The 17,972-nt window shown below is 36.2% G+C and overlaps 1 protein-coding gene across 2 annotated transcripts in view; it reads left to right on the top strand.

The window, feature by feature from the left end:
* Suv3 (Suv3 RNA helicase) overlaps positions 1-17,972 on the top strand; it is a 222,567-nt gene that overhangs the window by 45,522 nt on the left and 159,073 nt on the right. Inside the window, exon 3 of one of the 2 annotated variants that reach the window (XM_090394561.1) lies at positions 1,037-1,144. The exons of the other annotated variant lie outside the window; for it this stretch is intronic. Within the exon in view, the coding sequence (XP_090250687.1) occupies positions 1,037-1,144 (108 nt within the window). The remainder of the gene's footprint in view (positions 1-1,036; positions 1,145-17,972) is intronic. 2 annotated transcript variants of the gene reach the window in all.

The following is a 17,972-nucleotide window of genomic DNA, read 5'->3' as shown; positions in this document are numbered from 1 at the left end:
GTCTCGTCAGTGGGAGCTAGGCTAGAATTAGAAATACCAAGATTTAGTAGTACAGAGCTTGTAAGTATTTCGCCAAAACAAGTTACCATAAGGTGTTTTAACCTTATTAAATAAAAATCTCTGGAGGAGATATAAATGTAGAAAGTATTTTTACCTTGGGTATAAATATGTTAAAGATACCAAGTAATTTTAAACCTGGTTTTACTCCATTTCCCAAGTAAGCAAACAGACTAAAAGTCAAGTTTGCGCCTGCAATTGATGCAAGTCTAACTGATCCCACAGGTAGTGCAGGACCAGGGCAACTCGTGGCAAAGGGTATCTTTAACATATTTATACCCAAGGTAAAAATACTTTCTACATTTATATCTCCTCCAGAGATTTTTATTTAATAAGGTTAAAACACCTTATGTTTTGGCGAAATACTTAGAAGCTCTGTACTACTAAATCTTGGTATTTCTAATTCTAGCCTAGCTCCCACTGACGAGACCTCAATAAAGGTCGAAACCGGTCTGGGTAGTGGCCCCTTGCCTTTAATACAAAACATCATACATCCCCTTCTTGGAGATGTGTTTTGGCATTAAGGGTAAATATTAAGATTAGTGATCGGAGCTTGTTCCACCTTTGCCACGAGTTGCCCTGGTCCTGCACTACCTGTGGGATCAGTTAGACTTGCATCAATTGCAGGCGCAAACTTGACTTTTAGTCTGTTTGCTTACTTGGGAAATGGAGTAAAACCAGGTTTAAAATTACTTGGTATCTTTAACATATTTATACCCAAGGTAAAAATACTTTCTATATATATATATATATATATATATATATATATAAGAGAAAGTGCTGTAGCATAGAAGTAGGTGAAAGGATTTACAAAGCACTACTATTTATATATTAAGTGAAATAAATTGTTAAGGTTGCATTATATTTTGTTTATAGCTTTATGTATTTATATTGTTTATGTATAGAGAAATATTTCAAACAGTCGTAACTTTTATAAGAATGTTATCCTTGGTATACATTTTGTAAATCTGTTTTATAGATAAGCTGTTTCATCAGGCATTTATTAGCTTCAGGAAATTTTGTATGGAGTCTGATACCCTCCCTACTGATCTCCACATTGTTCTTAGTGATATACTCAGCAGTGCAGGTAAAAATAGTAGTGCTAAAGCACTCATTCCAGCTAAAGATGCATCTGTTATTATGTAGATTTTATATATCATCACATAACTTTTAGTTCTTTTTAATATTCAAATCTTATTACATATGTGTTTGATATGCTCACAAAATTTACAATGGGTATATAAATTTTTAATTTTATTTTTGTCTGGTTATTTAGTTCAGCCATTAATTTAAAAATTAGTCTGTTAAAATGAGCAAAATTAATATGAATGTAATAAAATAGATGTAATAAAAGTTCCATACAAATGAATTTTTGGGTCTCTGAGGTCAAAGCCAGATAACTAGGAGAAGACCTCCGCATAGTCTTTAAGGAATGTTAAGAGCCAACTAGAGTTCCTGAACTAATGTCAGTCTTCACCTTTATGTGGTTTTGCCCTGTTAGTAGATATCCACTGAATAATTGAGACTTAGGCAAGTAAATTGTATTCTCTTTTGAAAGAAATAAACATGAGATACAAGATGATGCAACTTCATGTTGGATGGGGTGTTATGTGGTTAAACAAAGCTGCTGTTTTCATTAGGGATTCAGGACAAACAGTGAAAAGTCAACTACTGGAACAACACTTCATTTGAAGAATCAAAGATAGATACCAACAACATAAGGAGTATCAATGGGAATGAAAACAGACCAATAGAAGAATTAGAGAAATACTATATGTACATAATTTATGTTACTGGGACAAAGAAGACTAATACAATTGAGATTCCTGCTAAATAATAAATTTAGAATGTTATGTTAAGGCATTCGTGATCAGGGAAAGGAAGGAAAAGCTATAGCATTCAATGCCAAACACAAATATTAACTTTATCTCTCTTGATGCAAATTATTGTTGCTGTTAATTGTGACTCTTACTTTACTAAGTGGTTTTTTTTTTTATGATAAATTTTCAATGTTTTATCCTCAGTATTTGTTGATGTTGACACAGAAGGAATTTCTTTCCCCTCCCCATAAAAGTAGTGTTCAAGACATACTATATATAAGAATCCATGCTTTGAGATTCTTTAAATTGCTTGCACGAATTCCTACACAGAAGGATCTAAAGTACCAAAAAAAAAAAAAAAAGATAATGATTAAATATGCTAATTTTTTAACTTGCATTCTGTTTTCTAGTGTGTGTGCTAACTCTGTTTAAATGAAAACGGTTAGCATCTTGAGAAATATTTACACAAATGATTCAGTGTTACTATTTATATTTCATGGTAATGGAATCATGAGGGGCACAAATTGTAGATTAAATGAGAACAGAAAGGCCTGTGTAGCTCAGTGGAAGTGATGCTTGCATGCTCTGCACTAGGCTGACAAAGATAGACTTAAGTTCAAGTTTAGTCCTTGACTAGAATAACTTTTTCTAAGCCTTTCTTTGGGTGGGTCCCAAGTTAGTCGATCTCTGGCACGGGCAAGCATGTTTTTTTCTCCTGGAAACTCAAGAAAATCGACCAGAGTACCCACGCTATTTCAGACAATGATCTTCATTGATTGCTACTTATAATTAATGACATTGAACTGCCCACTCATTCTCCAAAGTTATATTGGGCTGAAACAGCCTTCCCTACTCCCTATAAGGGAATAAAAGGCATTAGCTGATGATTTGATGAGAACACAAAAGTGTGTGTGGGGATGGGGGGGTGGTTGAATAGGCTTTTGCAGAGGCAAATAAAGATCAGTAGAAGCTACTGTTGTAGAAGAAATAGAGAAAGAGTAGAAGTGGATAAAAGCAACTTTTGTGTAAGACATTGGGCAGAAGAGAGAAGAACAACTATATGAGTGGCCATTGTGACATTATGAGAGTTGCTGTTTTGTAAGACAAAAAAAAGCAAAAAAGGAATCAGGACATGTCCTAAAGACTACAATATGCAGCTTTGAATAACTTAGTAGTTGATTCAGCACTAAGAAGATAATCTTTTGGCAAAATCCTTTTGAACAGTTCGTGTTTTAAAATGTACTTTCAGTGTCATTCTTGTCAGCTTAAAATATGAAGAATTGTTTGTGCGCAGGAAACTCTCAAGCCTAACTTTGAGTAGACTCATTCTCTAGAGAATGAGTACTCAAACAGCATGCCAAAGTGACAATGATTTGATCATCCATTATTCTGCTGGCCTGACTTCTAGTGAAAAAAAAAAACCTACTACATTAAAGCCATATCTTATTTATAACATCATCAGAGAACAAATTCATATTAATACCTTTAATACAGCAAAATTGGTGGCCTAATCAATAATTTAACATAAGTGTTTGTTATATCAAAGTTAAGATCCTAGATTACTCCAGTCCTAATTATAATTAACTTTTAGACCTGAAGGTTATGTGGTGTCCATGTGGTTAACCTACTAGCTATGTGCTTCGCAACCCAATGCCTGGGAAAGGAGTGTCCTGGTTCGATTCCCATCACCAACGTGAGGAGCTTAAGGATCTTTCTCAGTGATAGCCAAGTTAGCCGGTCTTGGGCAATGGATAGCAGGGTTCTTCTTCTCTTCAGTTTATCTGAGGTTTTTCTTCCCTCAAGCAAACAAACCGGCACCTTGAACAAATGCAGCTGCAGCCATAGAATGTACTGGGAGGCATAGGGCTAGTCACCTTATCCTTGGGATGGGTGCGACTTAGAAGGGCTTACGATAGCTCTGTAACAGGCCAGTTGGCCTAACACGTTAGAAGGGAGAAGAAGGTTATGTGGTAAAATATGTGCCATTCATATTCTTGGAATTTTTAGACCACCAATATTGTTAAGATTTGGGTGGTTGATAAGAATTTCACAGGCTTCTTTAAATTTGTGCTCATACATCACATTCTTTACATCACACATTTTGGTGTGATGTTAAGAATAGGTGCCTTTCCAGTCAATTCTGTGTGGAGTATTCAGGGCATGATCCGAAAGGCCAGATTTACCAAATGGCAAATCGCCTTTCCAGCATGCACACATGGACATTATTCATTCTCTACTAAGCAGTAGGGATTAAAAATCTTCACTAATATAGGTAAAGGAAACCAAGAGCTTAATTACCTTAGTATTATCCTGCCAAAGAATGTTACAACAGAACATTGGGCAACAAAATTCTGTGTCCACCTCTTAGACAGTCAGATGAACACGAAACAAGATGATTGTGTGGATAGTTTGGGTCTCCCTTGATGAGTCTTCGGACTCCATAATAGTGCCCGTATAATAATAATAATAAAGTTTTTGTTATTAACAAATAACGTATCTAAGCATGATGACATGGTATACTGGAATTTCACAAGGAAAGGGGAAAAAATCATATTTCAATAAATGTTATTTTAAACCATTGTATTTTTCACATATATTTAATGTAATTATTTTCTTGCAAGCATTTGAAAGTAGCATGAAAAATTACTGCATTTTCAACAAAATTAAAGAACCTGATTACAATATCTGATTCAGTGTACTGATTGGAAGAATAAAAGGTAGTGAATATTGCCAGTGATAACAAATATTTTGCTCTCCTAAAAATTGATCACCTATTTTGAAATAAGTGTAAATGTTTTATTTTCACATGGGAAATTTTATGTCTTGTGAACAAACAAAATCAATAAAATGTGAAGCAGAATGCTTTTATCCTTGAAGTATCATCAAGTAGTCATGTATGTGATGCTTTTCGTAGATTAATGATGAAACGTATGATGGGCTCATTGGACTTGTTTCATAGAACCATTGTATGTTTTAAGAAACCAGACGGAGAGTAGTATATTTTCATTGGAAATATGCAATATATATCAAGGCACTTGTTATAGAGTATTATACTCTAACAGATTTCACCTGAGAGATTAATGGTCATATGTACAATGGACTCACTAGATGTTTCATAGAAACCACTGCATGTTCCAAGACACTGAATAGACAGTGCTGCAATATATTTTCATAGGAAACAATCTCACATCTCAAGGCACTGGTTAGTATACAAGTATATATGAAGCATTGAGTTTCTCTGCAGAATGCTGTTCTAATTTAATTTTTGGTTATTTAAATTAAGGGGATATTAAATCCCACATTGTTTTAAAACCGAATAAGAAACTCTAAGATTGGAATCGGAGAGTTTCATGCCGAATATATAGTATAGTAAACTATAAAAGTATCGGCGACTACTAGTGTGAGCTAATGCACGTGGTCCAAGTACGTAGTACAAACTCGGGCAACTCATAGCAAAGGTGGCAAAGTTCTGATCACTATTCTTGGTATTTTCCATAATGTAAAACACATTTCCTAGTGTTTTACTACCCAGACCGGTTTCAGCCTTTATTGAGGCTGCATCAGTGAGTAGCTAGACCAAATTAATACCAAAGGGTATAGCAAAAAGAACTTATATACTCTGCTATACGAGTTGTCAAAAGGTGCACCCATTAAGTTATTTAAATATAAAGAGCCAATAGGCTTCATTTCGGCGATATAAACATTATTTAAATTAAGGAGATATTAAATAGAATAAGAAACTCTAAGATTGGAATCGGAGAGTTTCATGCCGAATATATAGTATAGTAAACTATAAAAGTATCGGTGACTACTTCAGTTTTAAAACAATGTGGGATTTAATATCCCCTTAATTTAAATAATGTTCATATTGCCGAAATGAAGCCTATTGGCTCTTTATATTTAAGTAACTTAATTTTTGGTTTTATTGAAAATAATAGTGAAATGGTGTCTGATTCATCATGTAGCAAGAAGAGAAGAAAACAGGTCGTATACATTCAACAGAATGTACATTACTTGTTTTCAGGTGATCTCAGTCTATCACTATAGAAAGCATTCCTTACATCATTCACCAACTTGGTCACTCATCTCTGAATCTTTTCTACCACTTCCTCATCTCCAAGGAATCCAGGCAATCACACCAGACCTGAACACAGTAATCCATATGTGAATGTATCAACACCATATAAAGATGATTAAGAACTTCTTTATTTTGATTGTTGATATTTAGTCCTTTTTTTAATAATTATGAGATGTTTTCTTTGGATTTAATTGGACCATGATTTTTTTATATAAATATATGTATACAATCGTCAATCAGTTTCGCCATCTTGGGTCTGTCTGGCTTCTTCAGGACGAGAATGGTTACATTATCATTAAATGCTACAACAGAAGAATGCAGTAACGACCTTAAAATCAGTTTAAAAAAAATCATGGTCCAATTAAATCCAAAGAAAATGTCTCATAATTATTAAGAACTTCTTTATCTCTACATGTTCTTCAATAACTAAGTAATCCTATGAGCTACCTTAGACACTTAGCAATATGCCCTCTGAACTTCAACTCTCTATCCACCAGCAACCTGAAGTTCCTAGCCTCATCAATTTCCTGGAGTACAGTTCCATCAATATGGTACACAGCTTGTAATCTTTTAATCCCAAAATGCATTACTTTGGCCTTTTCCACATTAAATTGTAATCCATAATCTTTTACTCATACTGCCAGCCTATTTAAATCATCCTGCAAGCACCACTAATCACCTGCTTCATCCTCGTCTTTGTTACGCCATAGACTACGTTTTGGTATCTGTCCATGAACCATTCTTGTATCTGCTCACCAGTTCAACATTTACCCCCATTTTTTCTAATTTGCATAAGAGTATTCCATGGGATATCCTGTCAAAAGCTTTAGCAAAATCCAGCAGTGTCACTGTTTAGCCATTCTCCTTGTTCAACTCAGCTGTCACTCTATTATACAAAGTTAATAAATTACTAAGGCAAGACCAACCTTTTACAAAGCCATTCTCCTTGTCCAACTCAGCTGTCACTCTATTATACAAAAGTCAATAAATTACTAAGGCAAGACCAACCTCTAACAGAACTATTCTATCATATATTCTTATCCACCACTCCTGAGATTGTGATTGGTCTGTAATTTTCTACCAGTCTTAGAGCCTCCTTTGCAACTCAGTTGTATTATAAATTTTTCCTTAATTTATTTTACCTTCCTTTCAGTCCCTAGGGATCCTTTCAGAGCTCAGGCTGAAGTTAAACAGCCAGGTAAGAGACATTGGCAGTTCAAAGGAACTGCCAATTCACATAATACCAAGCTGATATCCCATCCAAACCTACAACAATATTTACATTTAAAATTTGCTATATCCTAACTATCTTTGATTCATTAACTTCAATAGCATAAGTCAGAAATATCTTCACTCAGGTGATAGACTTTTGAAAAGTGGTCAGTCAGTAACTACTATTATATCTGACTCAGTTACCTCACTGTCATCAGTGCCCACTAAAGTTATCCTTTGAAAGTCATTATTCCTTTTACTTGCCACATAGCTAAACAATTCTTTGGAATTTCCTTTGACCTGCTTGGCTCAGGTCTTCTCATAATCTGATTTAGCCTTCCTTACTATGTTGGTAACCTTTCTAGCCTTGAGCTTTGTACTGCTTGTGACTGTACTTTTCACCTTTCTGCTTATAAATCCTTCATAACATTTTTTTTTTTGCAGATCACGCCTAATACTGCTACTCATCCAACTAATGCCTACCTTAATTATATCTCATACACTGCTAACATCTTCCCCCTGCAATGTCTTATTCCATGGGATGGCTGTGAGCTGCTGCTGAAGCTTGTTATAATTAAATTACCATTTCTTAAGAGAAAAATCCACAAATTTTGCAACCTTTCAAGTCAATACCACATGATGACTCTCACCAATCGAAGGTAACACAGACACCTTACTTATGCATAGGTCTTCTGAATCTACAACCAGACCCTCTAACATCATGAATCCCTTCAGTTATATGCTGTATCAAGTAATTATCTCTTAGAAGGTATATGAATTCCAATTCCCTTTCCAGTCAATATCACTGTAGTTAAAATTCCCATGATAATTACTCAACCTGCACTCATTGCACTAATTTTATAATACATGATTTCTACATAACCCTCTGGTCTATAGCAGCAACTAACTGTATATTTGGTTCCATTGGTGACTATTTCACATCACCTCAAATGAACTACCATTCACACATTCTTCTTTCTGCCACTCTTCAGCTATGATCAGCAGTACTTCTCTCCCATTGTATCTTCACTATCCTCTGAAAATACTGTTCCCATCACATTCAATTCCAGTAACCACATCTTCTGCTGTCAGCCAAGTTTCACTAATGCCTATAACTTTTGGCGAGATTGCATTGACTAATGCCATGAACTCATTCCTTTTATTTTGAACGTTTCTGGCATTAATATACAAAAACTTTAGATTCCCTTTAGTTCTCATACTTTCCAACGATTTCACTATTTTCAATAGCCCCAAACCGATTTTTATCCACTCTATTATCCAAATAATTATTCACTGATAGATGATCACCTGAAACACGTTCCTTACATAACTTTCTCCTTCCTACTCTCATCGTTGTGAGAGTAGGAAGGAGAAAGCAACCTATTTCTTGCATACAGCTCTCTTTTGCCTTCAAACACACTCCAAACATCAAATATTCCAGACCTCTTTTTCTACATTCTTGCAATATCATTCATTATCACTCTTCTACTTAACTAATAATTATCAAAATGAGGTGGCACATTGGCTATCTTCCCTTTAACACTTTTCTTCACGATATCTAACATTGTTCTTAAATCCTTTACCACCCAATTAATACTACCTCTCAGGTCATTTCTCCCAATAATCGCTATCATCTCTTCTACATATTTCCCTCTCTTTATTGCTAAAGTCACTCTGTATTGTTCTACCAGATGCTTCTCAGGCATTCTACTCTTCTTCTTCTTTCACTCTGCCTTATCCCATGTTAAACGGGGTCGGCGCACCAATCTTTAACCTTCCTCTTCCAAGTTCTCCTGTCCAGAGCATCCTTCGGACTCCATCCTTTCTCCCTAAGATCCTCTGTCATCTTATCCCTCCACCTGAGCTTGGGCCTGCCTCTTTTCCTCCTTCCCTCCAACTCCATATACTCCACTCGTTTACCAACATACTCCTCACCCTTCCTCTCAACATGTCCAAACCACCTCAGCATACTTTCTTGTATCTTCTTGCCAATTGGTCCCACCTTAACCATCCCTCTGATGTAGTCATTCCTTATCCTGTCCTTCTTTGTCGCACCACTCATCCATCTCAACATCTGCATCTCCGTTACCTCCATCTTCCTCTCCTGTGCCTTGGTTATAGGCCACATCTCTGCACCATGGAGCATCGCCGGCCTCACCACCATCTTATAGAGCTTTCCTTTCCTCTTTCAACTCACTCTCTTGTCGCACAGGACCCCGCTTCCTCCAATTCATCCAACTGCATGTTATTCGGTGCTGTATTTCCTCATCCAGGTCACCATTCCTCTCGACAACCGACCCAAGGTACTTGAATTTCTTCCCTGAAATTAGCCTTTCACCCTGGAGTTGTATGACGATATCCTCGTCACTCCCCGTTAACATATATTGTCTTCACCCGGTTAATTCTCATGCCGCTCTTCTCCAATGCCTTTCTCCACTCTTCCAGGGTATTTTCAAGCTTCTCTCGGGATGATTCGCATAGAACAATGTCATCGGCAAACAGCATGCTCCATGGTGCCGCCTCCTTGACATCCTCCACTAGTACATCCATGACCAGGTCAAAGAGGTAAGGACTCAGAGCTGACCCTTGGTGTAGCCCTACGACAATAGGGAACCCTTCTGTCATGCCGACACTAGACCTGACCTGAGTTTCTGTTCCCTCATACATCTCCTTCACCAACCTCACGTACTTCTCCGACACCCCCCTTCTTCCTCATACACCTCCATACCTCCCGCCTGGCCACTCTGTCGTATGCCTTTTCCAGGTCTATAAACACCATGTGCAGATCCACTTGCATCTCTCTATATTTCTCCATCAATCGCCTTAGCGCAAATATTGCATCCGTTGTCCCTCTTCCTGGCATAAATCCAAACTGCTCCTCACCAATTTTCATTTCCTGCTGTAACCTTGCTTCAATTACTCTTTCCCATATTTTTAATGTGTGTGACATCAGCTTGATTCCTCTATAGTTGCCACAGTCTTGAACATCTCCTCTTCCTTTGTAGATTGAGACGAGAATACTTTTCCTCCATTCCTCTTGTCCTGTTGGGCTATTTTACACATCAGATCCCATAACATATCCATGCCCTCACTGCCCAAACTTTTCCACACTTCCCCAGGTATCTGGTCTGCTCCCACAGCCTTTCCATTCTTCATTTTTCTCAGTACCCAAACCACTTCCTCTCTACTTATGTCTTGCACCGGTCTCTCATTTACCTCTCCATCCTCGCACCTCTCTCTTGGATTCTCCTCATTTAGTAGTTTTCGGAAATATTCTTTCCATCTTCCTCTGATTTTGTCCTCGTCTTGTAATACTACTCCTGATGCATCCTTTATCTGCTTGACTGATGTTATGTCTTTCGAGGCCTTATCTCTGGCTTTTGCTATTCTCAACAACTGAGCTTCGCCACCGTTTCTCTCCGGTTCTTCATAAACTGCTTTCACCCTTGCCACAGCTCTCTTTGCATTTTTCTTTGCTAATCTATATGCTTCCTTGTCAGCTCTAGTTCCAGTCATGTCCCATTTTTTCTTTGCCTCTTTCTTTTCCTTGATCTCCAACTGCACCTTCTCATTCCATCACCATGCCTCCTTATCCTCAGGTGGTCCCTTTCCTGATGTTATACCAAGCACTTCTTCTCCAATTTTTCTAATATTCCGACTGTTAACGTCCCACCATTCTTCCACATCCTCTGGTAACTTCATTTCTTTCAATACCTCTTCTTTAAACTTATTCCTTGGTCCTTCCTCTTCCAATTTTCACCACTTTATTCCGTCTATTCAGGCATTCTACTCTCTATATCCTTAATTATTGATAAATATATCCACCATATATTTACCACTCATAACTTCATTCCCACCCATACAAACAGCTCTCACTCCCTTCTTTTCTACAATCTTCCCAGTTTAACACTTTCCCTCGTCACTTACTCCCTCACCCTCACAACATCTCATTTCCTCCCGACCTCTTTTTCTTTCATTCTCTTGACTTCTTATTACTTCCATTCTCTTTGTTACTCCCTCATTCACTAGATTCTTTCTCTCACCTAATCCTCTTCTAGTTATATTAGCTAAAGTAATCTCAATGGTCCTAGTCTCTCTCTATTGATCATTCTCAATTCAGTCTTCATACTCTATACCTCCTTACAGAGCTCTTCCAATTCCTTTTGCAGGATATGAAGTGCAGATATTTTACGGCCAGAAAAGAATAGCAAGCTCAGCTTTTATTAAAGCTCAAGAAACTTAGAAAATCAGCAGAATCAGTATTTGTTGAGCAGTTAACTGGTACACCACTCCTCTTCAACCTAGAAAGCAGAATAGACACAAGAACTGATTTATGATCAAGTGTCAATGAATCCTCCTTCTCTGCGCCAACGTCAAACTCATTCCAGCCCTTTAGTGGCACATGTGACTGAGGTTGTTGTTTATTGAACTGATGTTCACCAGAACAAGGTGCAGCAAGTAATCCATATGTATTATCCTTTATCTTAGAACTACGAACACTATTTGAAGAACAAGCAGTAGGTGATGCAGGAGAATCTCCACCAAATGACAAGGCAACAGCTTGATGTCAGTTATATCCTGTGTAATATTACATAATGCAGATGCCTTGGATGGCATAAAACAAGGAACCAAAGATTGTGCATCACATACTGAGTATCGAATAATCCATCATTAGTAGAAAAGGATAAGCAACTGGTGACCGGAGATAACATAGATCTACAACAACATGAGACCTCATGGGATAATGGAACTATGTTACTGTAGACTGCACCCTCTTGAATTTTGGATAATCACACAGTAGAGACAAATCAACTGTCACCATATTCTGTATACATGGGGCAAACTCTTGAAATATAGTATGATGCTCACTTAAGTAGCATGAGTTGGTGCTGATAACATCTGCTTAAATTCACTACCATCTGACCTTACTTCACTACTGATATCTTCAAATGATAATGACACTAGATCTATGATATCTGACAACTGGCACTCAGTGTTACTCTGATTTAAGTTACCAAGAGATCTTACAGAGTCCTCTCTTTTTTCCCTTACCTGTGGCAATACTGCTTTACTTAATTGTCATTCAACACTGGTTAATAAATACTGATGACAGCTCAAAGACTTGATTATTCCTCTGTTGCACTAGATCAGAAACAATCCAGTGTTTGCCTATGACCTCATTTAAATCATTCAGCATTAGGATCTTGGCTGCTTTTAAAAGCATACTATTTCTAATATATTAAACAAAGAAAGACCAGTTTTGTGAGAAATAAACATGATTAAGATTTACTAGCATCGATATTATCAGGTTATGTAAACATCACTAAAAAATTTTTTTTAAAATCAGAATTTAGAGTTGTAGAAGTTGATATTCTGGAAGTTGTTGTGATTCATATAGTACAAGGTTTATTAACTGAGAAATAGAAGTTCAGTATACTGGTATTGTGAAAACTGTATTGGATTTACACTCTATGGAGAAAGTTGTTGATACATAGATGGAAGAGAGTAGGTGAAAAATGGTCTCACGGAACCACCAGCATTAGTCACAAAGTTTGATAAAAGATTCATATGCCATCAGCACACACACACACACACACACACACACACACACACACATCATATGCATCCAGACAAAAAGCTACAGGTTACAGAAGTCAGAAGACGTGTGATTTATCAAACTACTACTTCTTCCTAACATGGATTTTAGACCAAGTGGCCTGTTCCGGTCTCATGCCATCTATTTCTTGGTCTTCCGATTCTTCTTTTTCCACTTATTTTGTCATCATCATCATCATCATCAAATTCCTGCCATGTACCCTCAAGGGGTGTACAGAATATGATAGTACTACATAAAAATACATCATTACTAACTTCCTATCTACAATTTTCCTCCAAATCAGTCTGTTACTTGTCAAGACTCCAATATTATTAGATCTTATATTTCTATCGTCTAAGGCACTTTGTACCGTATCAATCCACCTATATCTTGGTCTTCCTCTGGGTCATTTTCCTGCCAACCTGGCAGAGAACACTTGTTTTGCTAATCTTTCCCTGCCCATTCTGTTTAGTGACCATACCACCTGAGATTAGCTCTGCTAACGAATTCCTGGATGCTGACAATGTCAAGTTCTTTCCCAATATCCTCGTTTTTAACATGATATTGCCATTGATGGCATCTGTTCACGCCTCTAATCTTTCTCAGGACTCTCATATATGCAGTCTCTAGTCTTTGATCAAGTGTTTTACTTCTGACCCAGCTCTCAGATCCATAAGTTTAAACTGGTTTGAACACAGTCTTGTATACAGCTAATTTAGTGTTCCGACTAATTTCTCTCTTACTCCATATGAATTTATTCAATTGACTTCCTACCATACCAGCTTTGTTGATTCTGTTGTCTATTTCTATATTTAGTCTTCACTAAAAATCGTACCTAAGTAGCTGAAAAGTTTTACTTGTTCCACAGGTTTTCCATTCACAACACAGTTGACATTTTCAGTGATTCTGCCTATTTTCATTGTCTTTGTCTTTTTATTGCTGACCTTCATACCATATCTATTACAACAGCTATTCAATTTAGTCAGTGAATCTTGCAGACTTGTAGCAGATTTATTTAGAAGTATAACATCGTCCGCATAATGCAAAGAGCTGACATTAACATCTCCAATTTTGATATCATGTTTAATACCACTTTCCTTCATAATGTGATCCATATAGATAATGAAATAACAGAGGGGGGGGATAATGTACAACCTTTTCTCACACCAGATTTAACATTAAACCATCTTCCTGTACTTCCTTCAATTCTAACTGCTGACTTACAACTCAAATAAAGACTAAGTATTGCTTGATATAATGCCCCGTTGACACCATATAATTGTAGTGTATTGAATAGCTTCTCTCTAGGAACCTTGTCATATGCCTTTTTCCAAATCGACAAAACTTAAATACAGATCTTTGTTATATTCCCATGATTTCTCGACTATTTGTCGTAAAGTGAAGATCTGATCCTGACAGCCTCTATTTGACCTGAATCCAGCTTGTTCTTCACCAAGCTTTTCTTTCACAATTCTTCTCAACTGTTTCTCAAGTATACTTGCATATATCTTACTAGGAACACTCAGTAGGGAAATACTGAGTGTTCAGTTTTATTTCCCTTTTTATATATGGGTACTATGAGAGCTCTACTCCAATCATCGGGAATTCGTCCCTCTGTCCAGGCATTCTAAACTATGCAGTGCAGCCACTGTAAGACTTTTATACCACCATACTTCAGCATTTCTGGTCGAATATCATCTACTCCTGTTGCCTTTCCACATTTCAAGCCTTTGATGGCTTTTTCTACTTCAAGTATGGATATGTATTCCTGACTGCATGCCTGGTCAGTGTTTTTTACCACTGTGCTGTCATCACTGCTTGTTTCATTTAGCAGTTTTTTCAAAGCAATTACTCCATACTTCAAGGATGTCTTTTTCTGTCATTTTAATGTCACCTTTATCATCTCTAATTCCTTTTACAGCACTCTTTCCTCCATTTCTAAGCTTCTGTAACATCCTCAAGAATATCTTACCACCTTCTTGATATTTATTTTCTATGTTCTTGCCAAAGTCCTCCCATGACTTTTGTTTAGCTAGTTTTACACAATGTTTAGCTTTCTTAAATTTGTCTGTGTATTCTCTAAGAGCACAAGCTGACTTATTTGCGGAACTTTTGATATGCTTTCTTCTTTTCCTTCACTGCATCTTTAACTTTCTGTGTCCACCATGGAGTTCTAATTTTCTATCCTTGCAGACAAATTCACCACATCCCTCTCTAGCCGAATCAATCAGGGTTTTCTTCAAGGCTTGCCACTGAATCTCCAAGGTTTGGTTCCTGTTCTCAAACTCTTTCATTTTTTCTTCAATAATCTTTGTGTATTTTTGTCTACAGTTCACATCTGAGAGCTGCTCAACTTTTATTTGCTTTAAAACTTTCTTGCATGTTATTCTTTTCAATATGAAATTCAATTTTATCCTGCTCAAGACTAAATAGTGATCACTTCCAATTTCAAATCCTCTGTACACTCTGGGGTTCTGCACCAGGGAGAAAACATCACTATCAACAATAACATAGTCAACGAGACTTTTCTTATTCTTTGCCTCTTTTCTCCATGTGAATTTGTGCACATTTTTATGTTGGAACATGGTGTTAGTAATAACCAGTCCATGTCCTGAGCAGAAATTCAACAGATATTTGCCATTATTATTAGCTTTGCTCTTTTCTCCAAATTTTCCCAAAATATTTTTGTATGTCTGACAATCATTTCCTACTCTGTTATTTAGATCCCCAACAAGGACCAACTTTTCCTTTTTTCATTGTGTCAGTTGCTTTCTCTAAAGCCTCAATAAACTCCTCCATTTCTGTCTTAGTAGAATCTTCTGTGGGACCATAGGCACAAATAAGTCTCATTGTCCAGTTCCCCATTCTCATATTTGCCAACATTACTCTACTTGAGACTGCCTGCCATTCAAGAAGATTAGCCTCGTATTTTGTGTTGAATACTATGGCTACTCGTTCTTTTCCTTGATTGTCATTGCCTGAATATAATATTTTGTATTTATTGCTCAGAAAAATCTCACCAGTTTTCTTTTTTGTTTCAGTCACCTCTATTATATCGATCTAGTACTTATCTAATTCCTCAGCTAGCTCCATTTCTTTGCCATTCAGGCTTCTTATGTTGCACCGATCTTCGACTCTGGTGATGTTGAGTTGGAGTGTGCTTTTAGATTTGTTCCAGTAGCTGACGTTTCACTGTTCGCCCTGGTTCCCTGGCAAAAAACGGGGACCTTGTTTAACCGGGCGACGCCCCAGCTATGAAATTTTGTCATGTTGTACCATCATTTTGTATTTTGGTTTAACCAATAAGAATACAATTTGGTCGGCTAAACCCCAAATTGCCAGCTCATCCTCGTTCGTTCAGTATCCAGGTAGATACCCAACAGGGTGCACCATGAGAAGGTGAGGATTGCACATTAGGTCAGAATCCCTGGTCGGTTTTGCACATTCCTTTAAAGGCTATGTGGAGGTCTCCTCTCAGTTATACAGCTTTGACCCTTAAGCACCCCCACATATTTTGTATCTGTGTAATATTTTTGGAAGTCTGCTGTTGTCCATTTGATTTAAATGTTCTAGCCATTTTTGTTTATACTGTCTTATGTAGTAATTAATTGGTTTTATTTTCAGGGATTGTAAGATTTCTTCATTTGTTTTGTGCTCCTACTTGGTATATCTAGCTGTTTTTCCAAGGAACTTCATTTCTGCTGTTTGAATTCGTCTTTCCTTTTTATGGTCCATGTTTCGCTTCGGTATAGTAGAGTTGATTTTGACAAGACATTATATAGTCTGATTCTAGTGTGTTTTGGTACTAGGGATGGCTTAAATATATTATTTATTATGCCATTTACTTTGACAAAGTTTGATATTTTAGTGTGTGTCTTTTTCTTCTTCATATGATAGATCACATCCCAAGTATCTGAAAGTATTTACTTGTTCTAATATTTTATCATCTATCACTATTTTACTTCTTATTGGGTTTTCTCCTTTGAATGCCATTATTTTTGTTTTTTCTTTAGATATTATCATATTATATTGCTTTGAGATATCATTTAATGATTTTAATGAACTTTGTAAGTCATCTTCTGATGTAGCTAATACTATTTGATCATCTGCAAATTGTAGTGTATCTGTCTTCATTTGCAGGGTCATTTGTATACGAATGGGTTATGCTGTTTCCAGATTGTTATAATTTTATTTATATATATATTGAAAAGCAGAGGTGAGAGGGTACATCCTTGTCGTACTCCTCTTGATATATCTTTCCATTCTGAGATGTGTTCTAATTTAACTGCTATTTTATTTCCTGTATATATTTCTTGAATAGATTGTAAAAGTTGGTTTGGTATGTTTAAATCAGTTAATATTTTAAACAATTTTTGTCTACTAATTTTGTCAAAGGCTTTTTCATAATCAATAAAGGCCACATGTGTTTCTTTTTGAAATTCTCTTCTCTTTTCTATTAATAATTTTAAAGTAAAAATTGGATCTATGCAGGATCGGCCTTTTCGGAAACCATTTTGTTCTTCTAGTAATTTGTTTTCTACAATGCTGCTTAGTTTCTCTTTTAATAGTCCTGCATGTAATTTATATCCTGTATTCAGCAGGCTAATTCCCCTATAATTATTGCAATTGTCTTTATTTCCTTTTTTATAGATTGGGATAACTAGTGCTTTTTTTTCCAAGAGTTAGGGGTTTTTCTGGACATCCAAACCATTTTAAAAAATTTCAGAAGTCTTTCATTAAATTTTTCACCTGCATTTTTGTATAGTTCTATATTTATATTGTCTTCTCCTGGTGTTTTCCTATTTTTCATCTTCTTTATTATATTTTTCAGTTCTAACGTTGTGATATTTTCTATTAGGTCATTCTTGGTCTTATAAAATTTTATTTCATTGTTCTAATCTGTCCACAGATTTTGGAAATAGGTCACCCATTTTTCTAAATCTATTTTTGTTTATACTGTCTCTGTTTGTATTTTATCTTTTATTTTATTTCTTTATTCTTGTATTTTATTACTTTATAGGTTTTGAGTTGTGGCTTAAATAAATCCTTTTCTAGTTCTGTTACAAAATTGTTCCATGTTACTTACTTTTGCAATTGTACTATTTCTTTTATACTGTAGTTCTGCTTCTATTGTTCTGGAATTTAGCCAGTTCTGTTAACTGTCCTTTTTTGTTTTTATTATATTTTCTATTTCTTTGTTCCAGTCTCG

Source organism: Typopeltis vanoorti, chromosome 1 (genome assembly GCF_054136105.1).
Source record: "Typopeltis vanoorti isolate ZY-2024b chromosome 1, IOZ_Tvanoo_1.0, whole genome shotgun sequence".
In the NCBI taxonomy this organism is placed as follows: Eukaryota; Metazoa; Arthropoda; class Arachnida; order Uropygi; family Thelyphonidae; genus Typopeltis; species Typopeltis vanoorti.
This window is presented reverse-complemented; position numbering and strand designations above follow the sequence as displayed.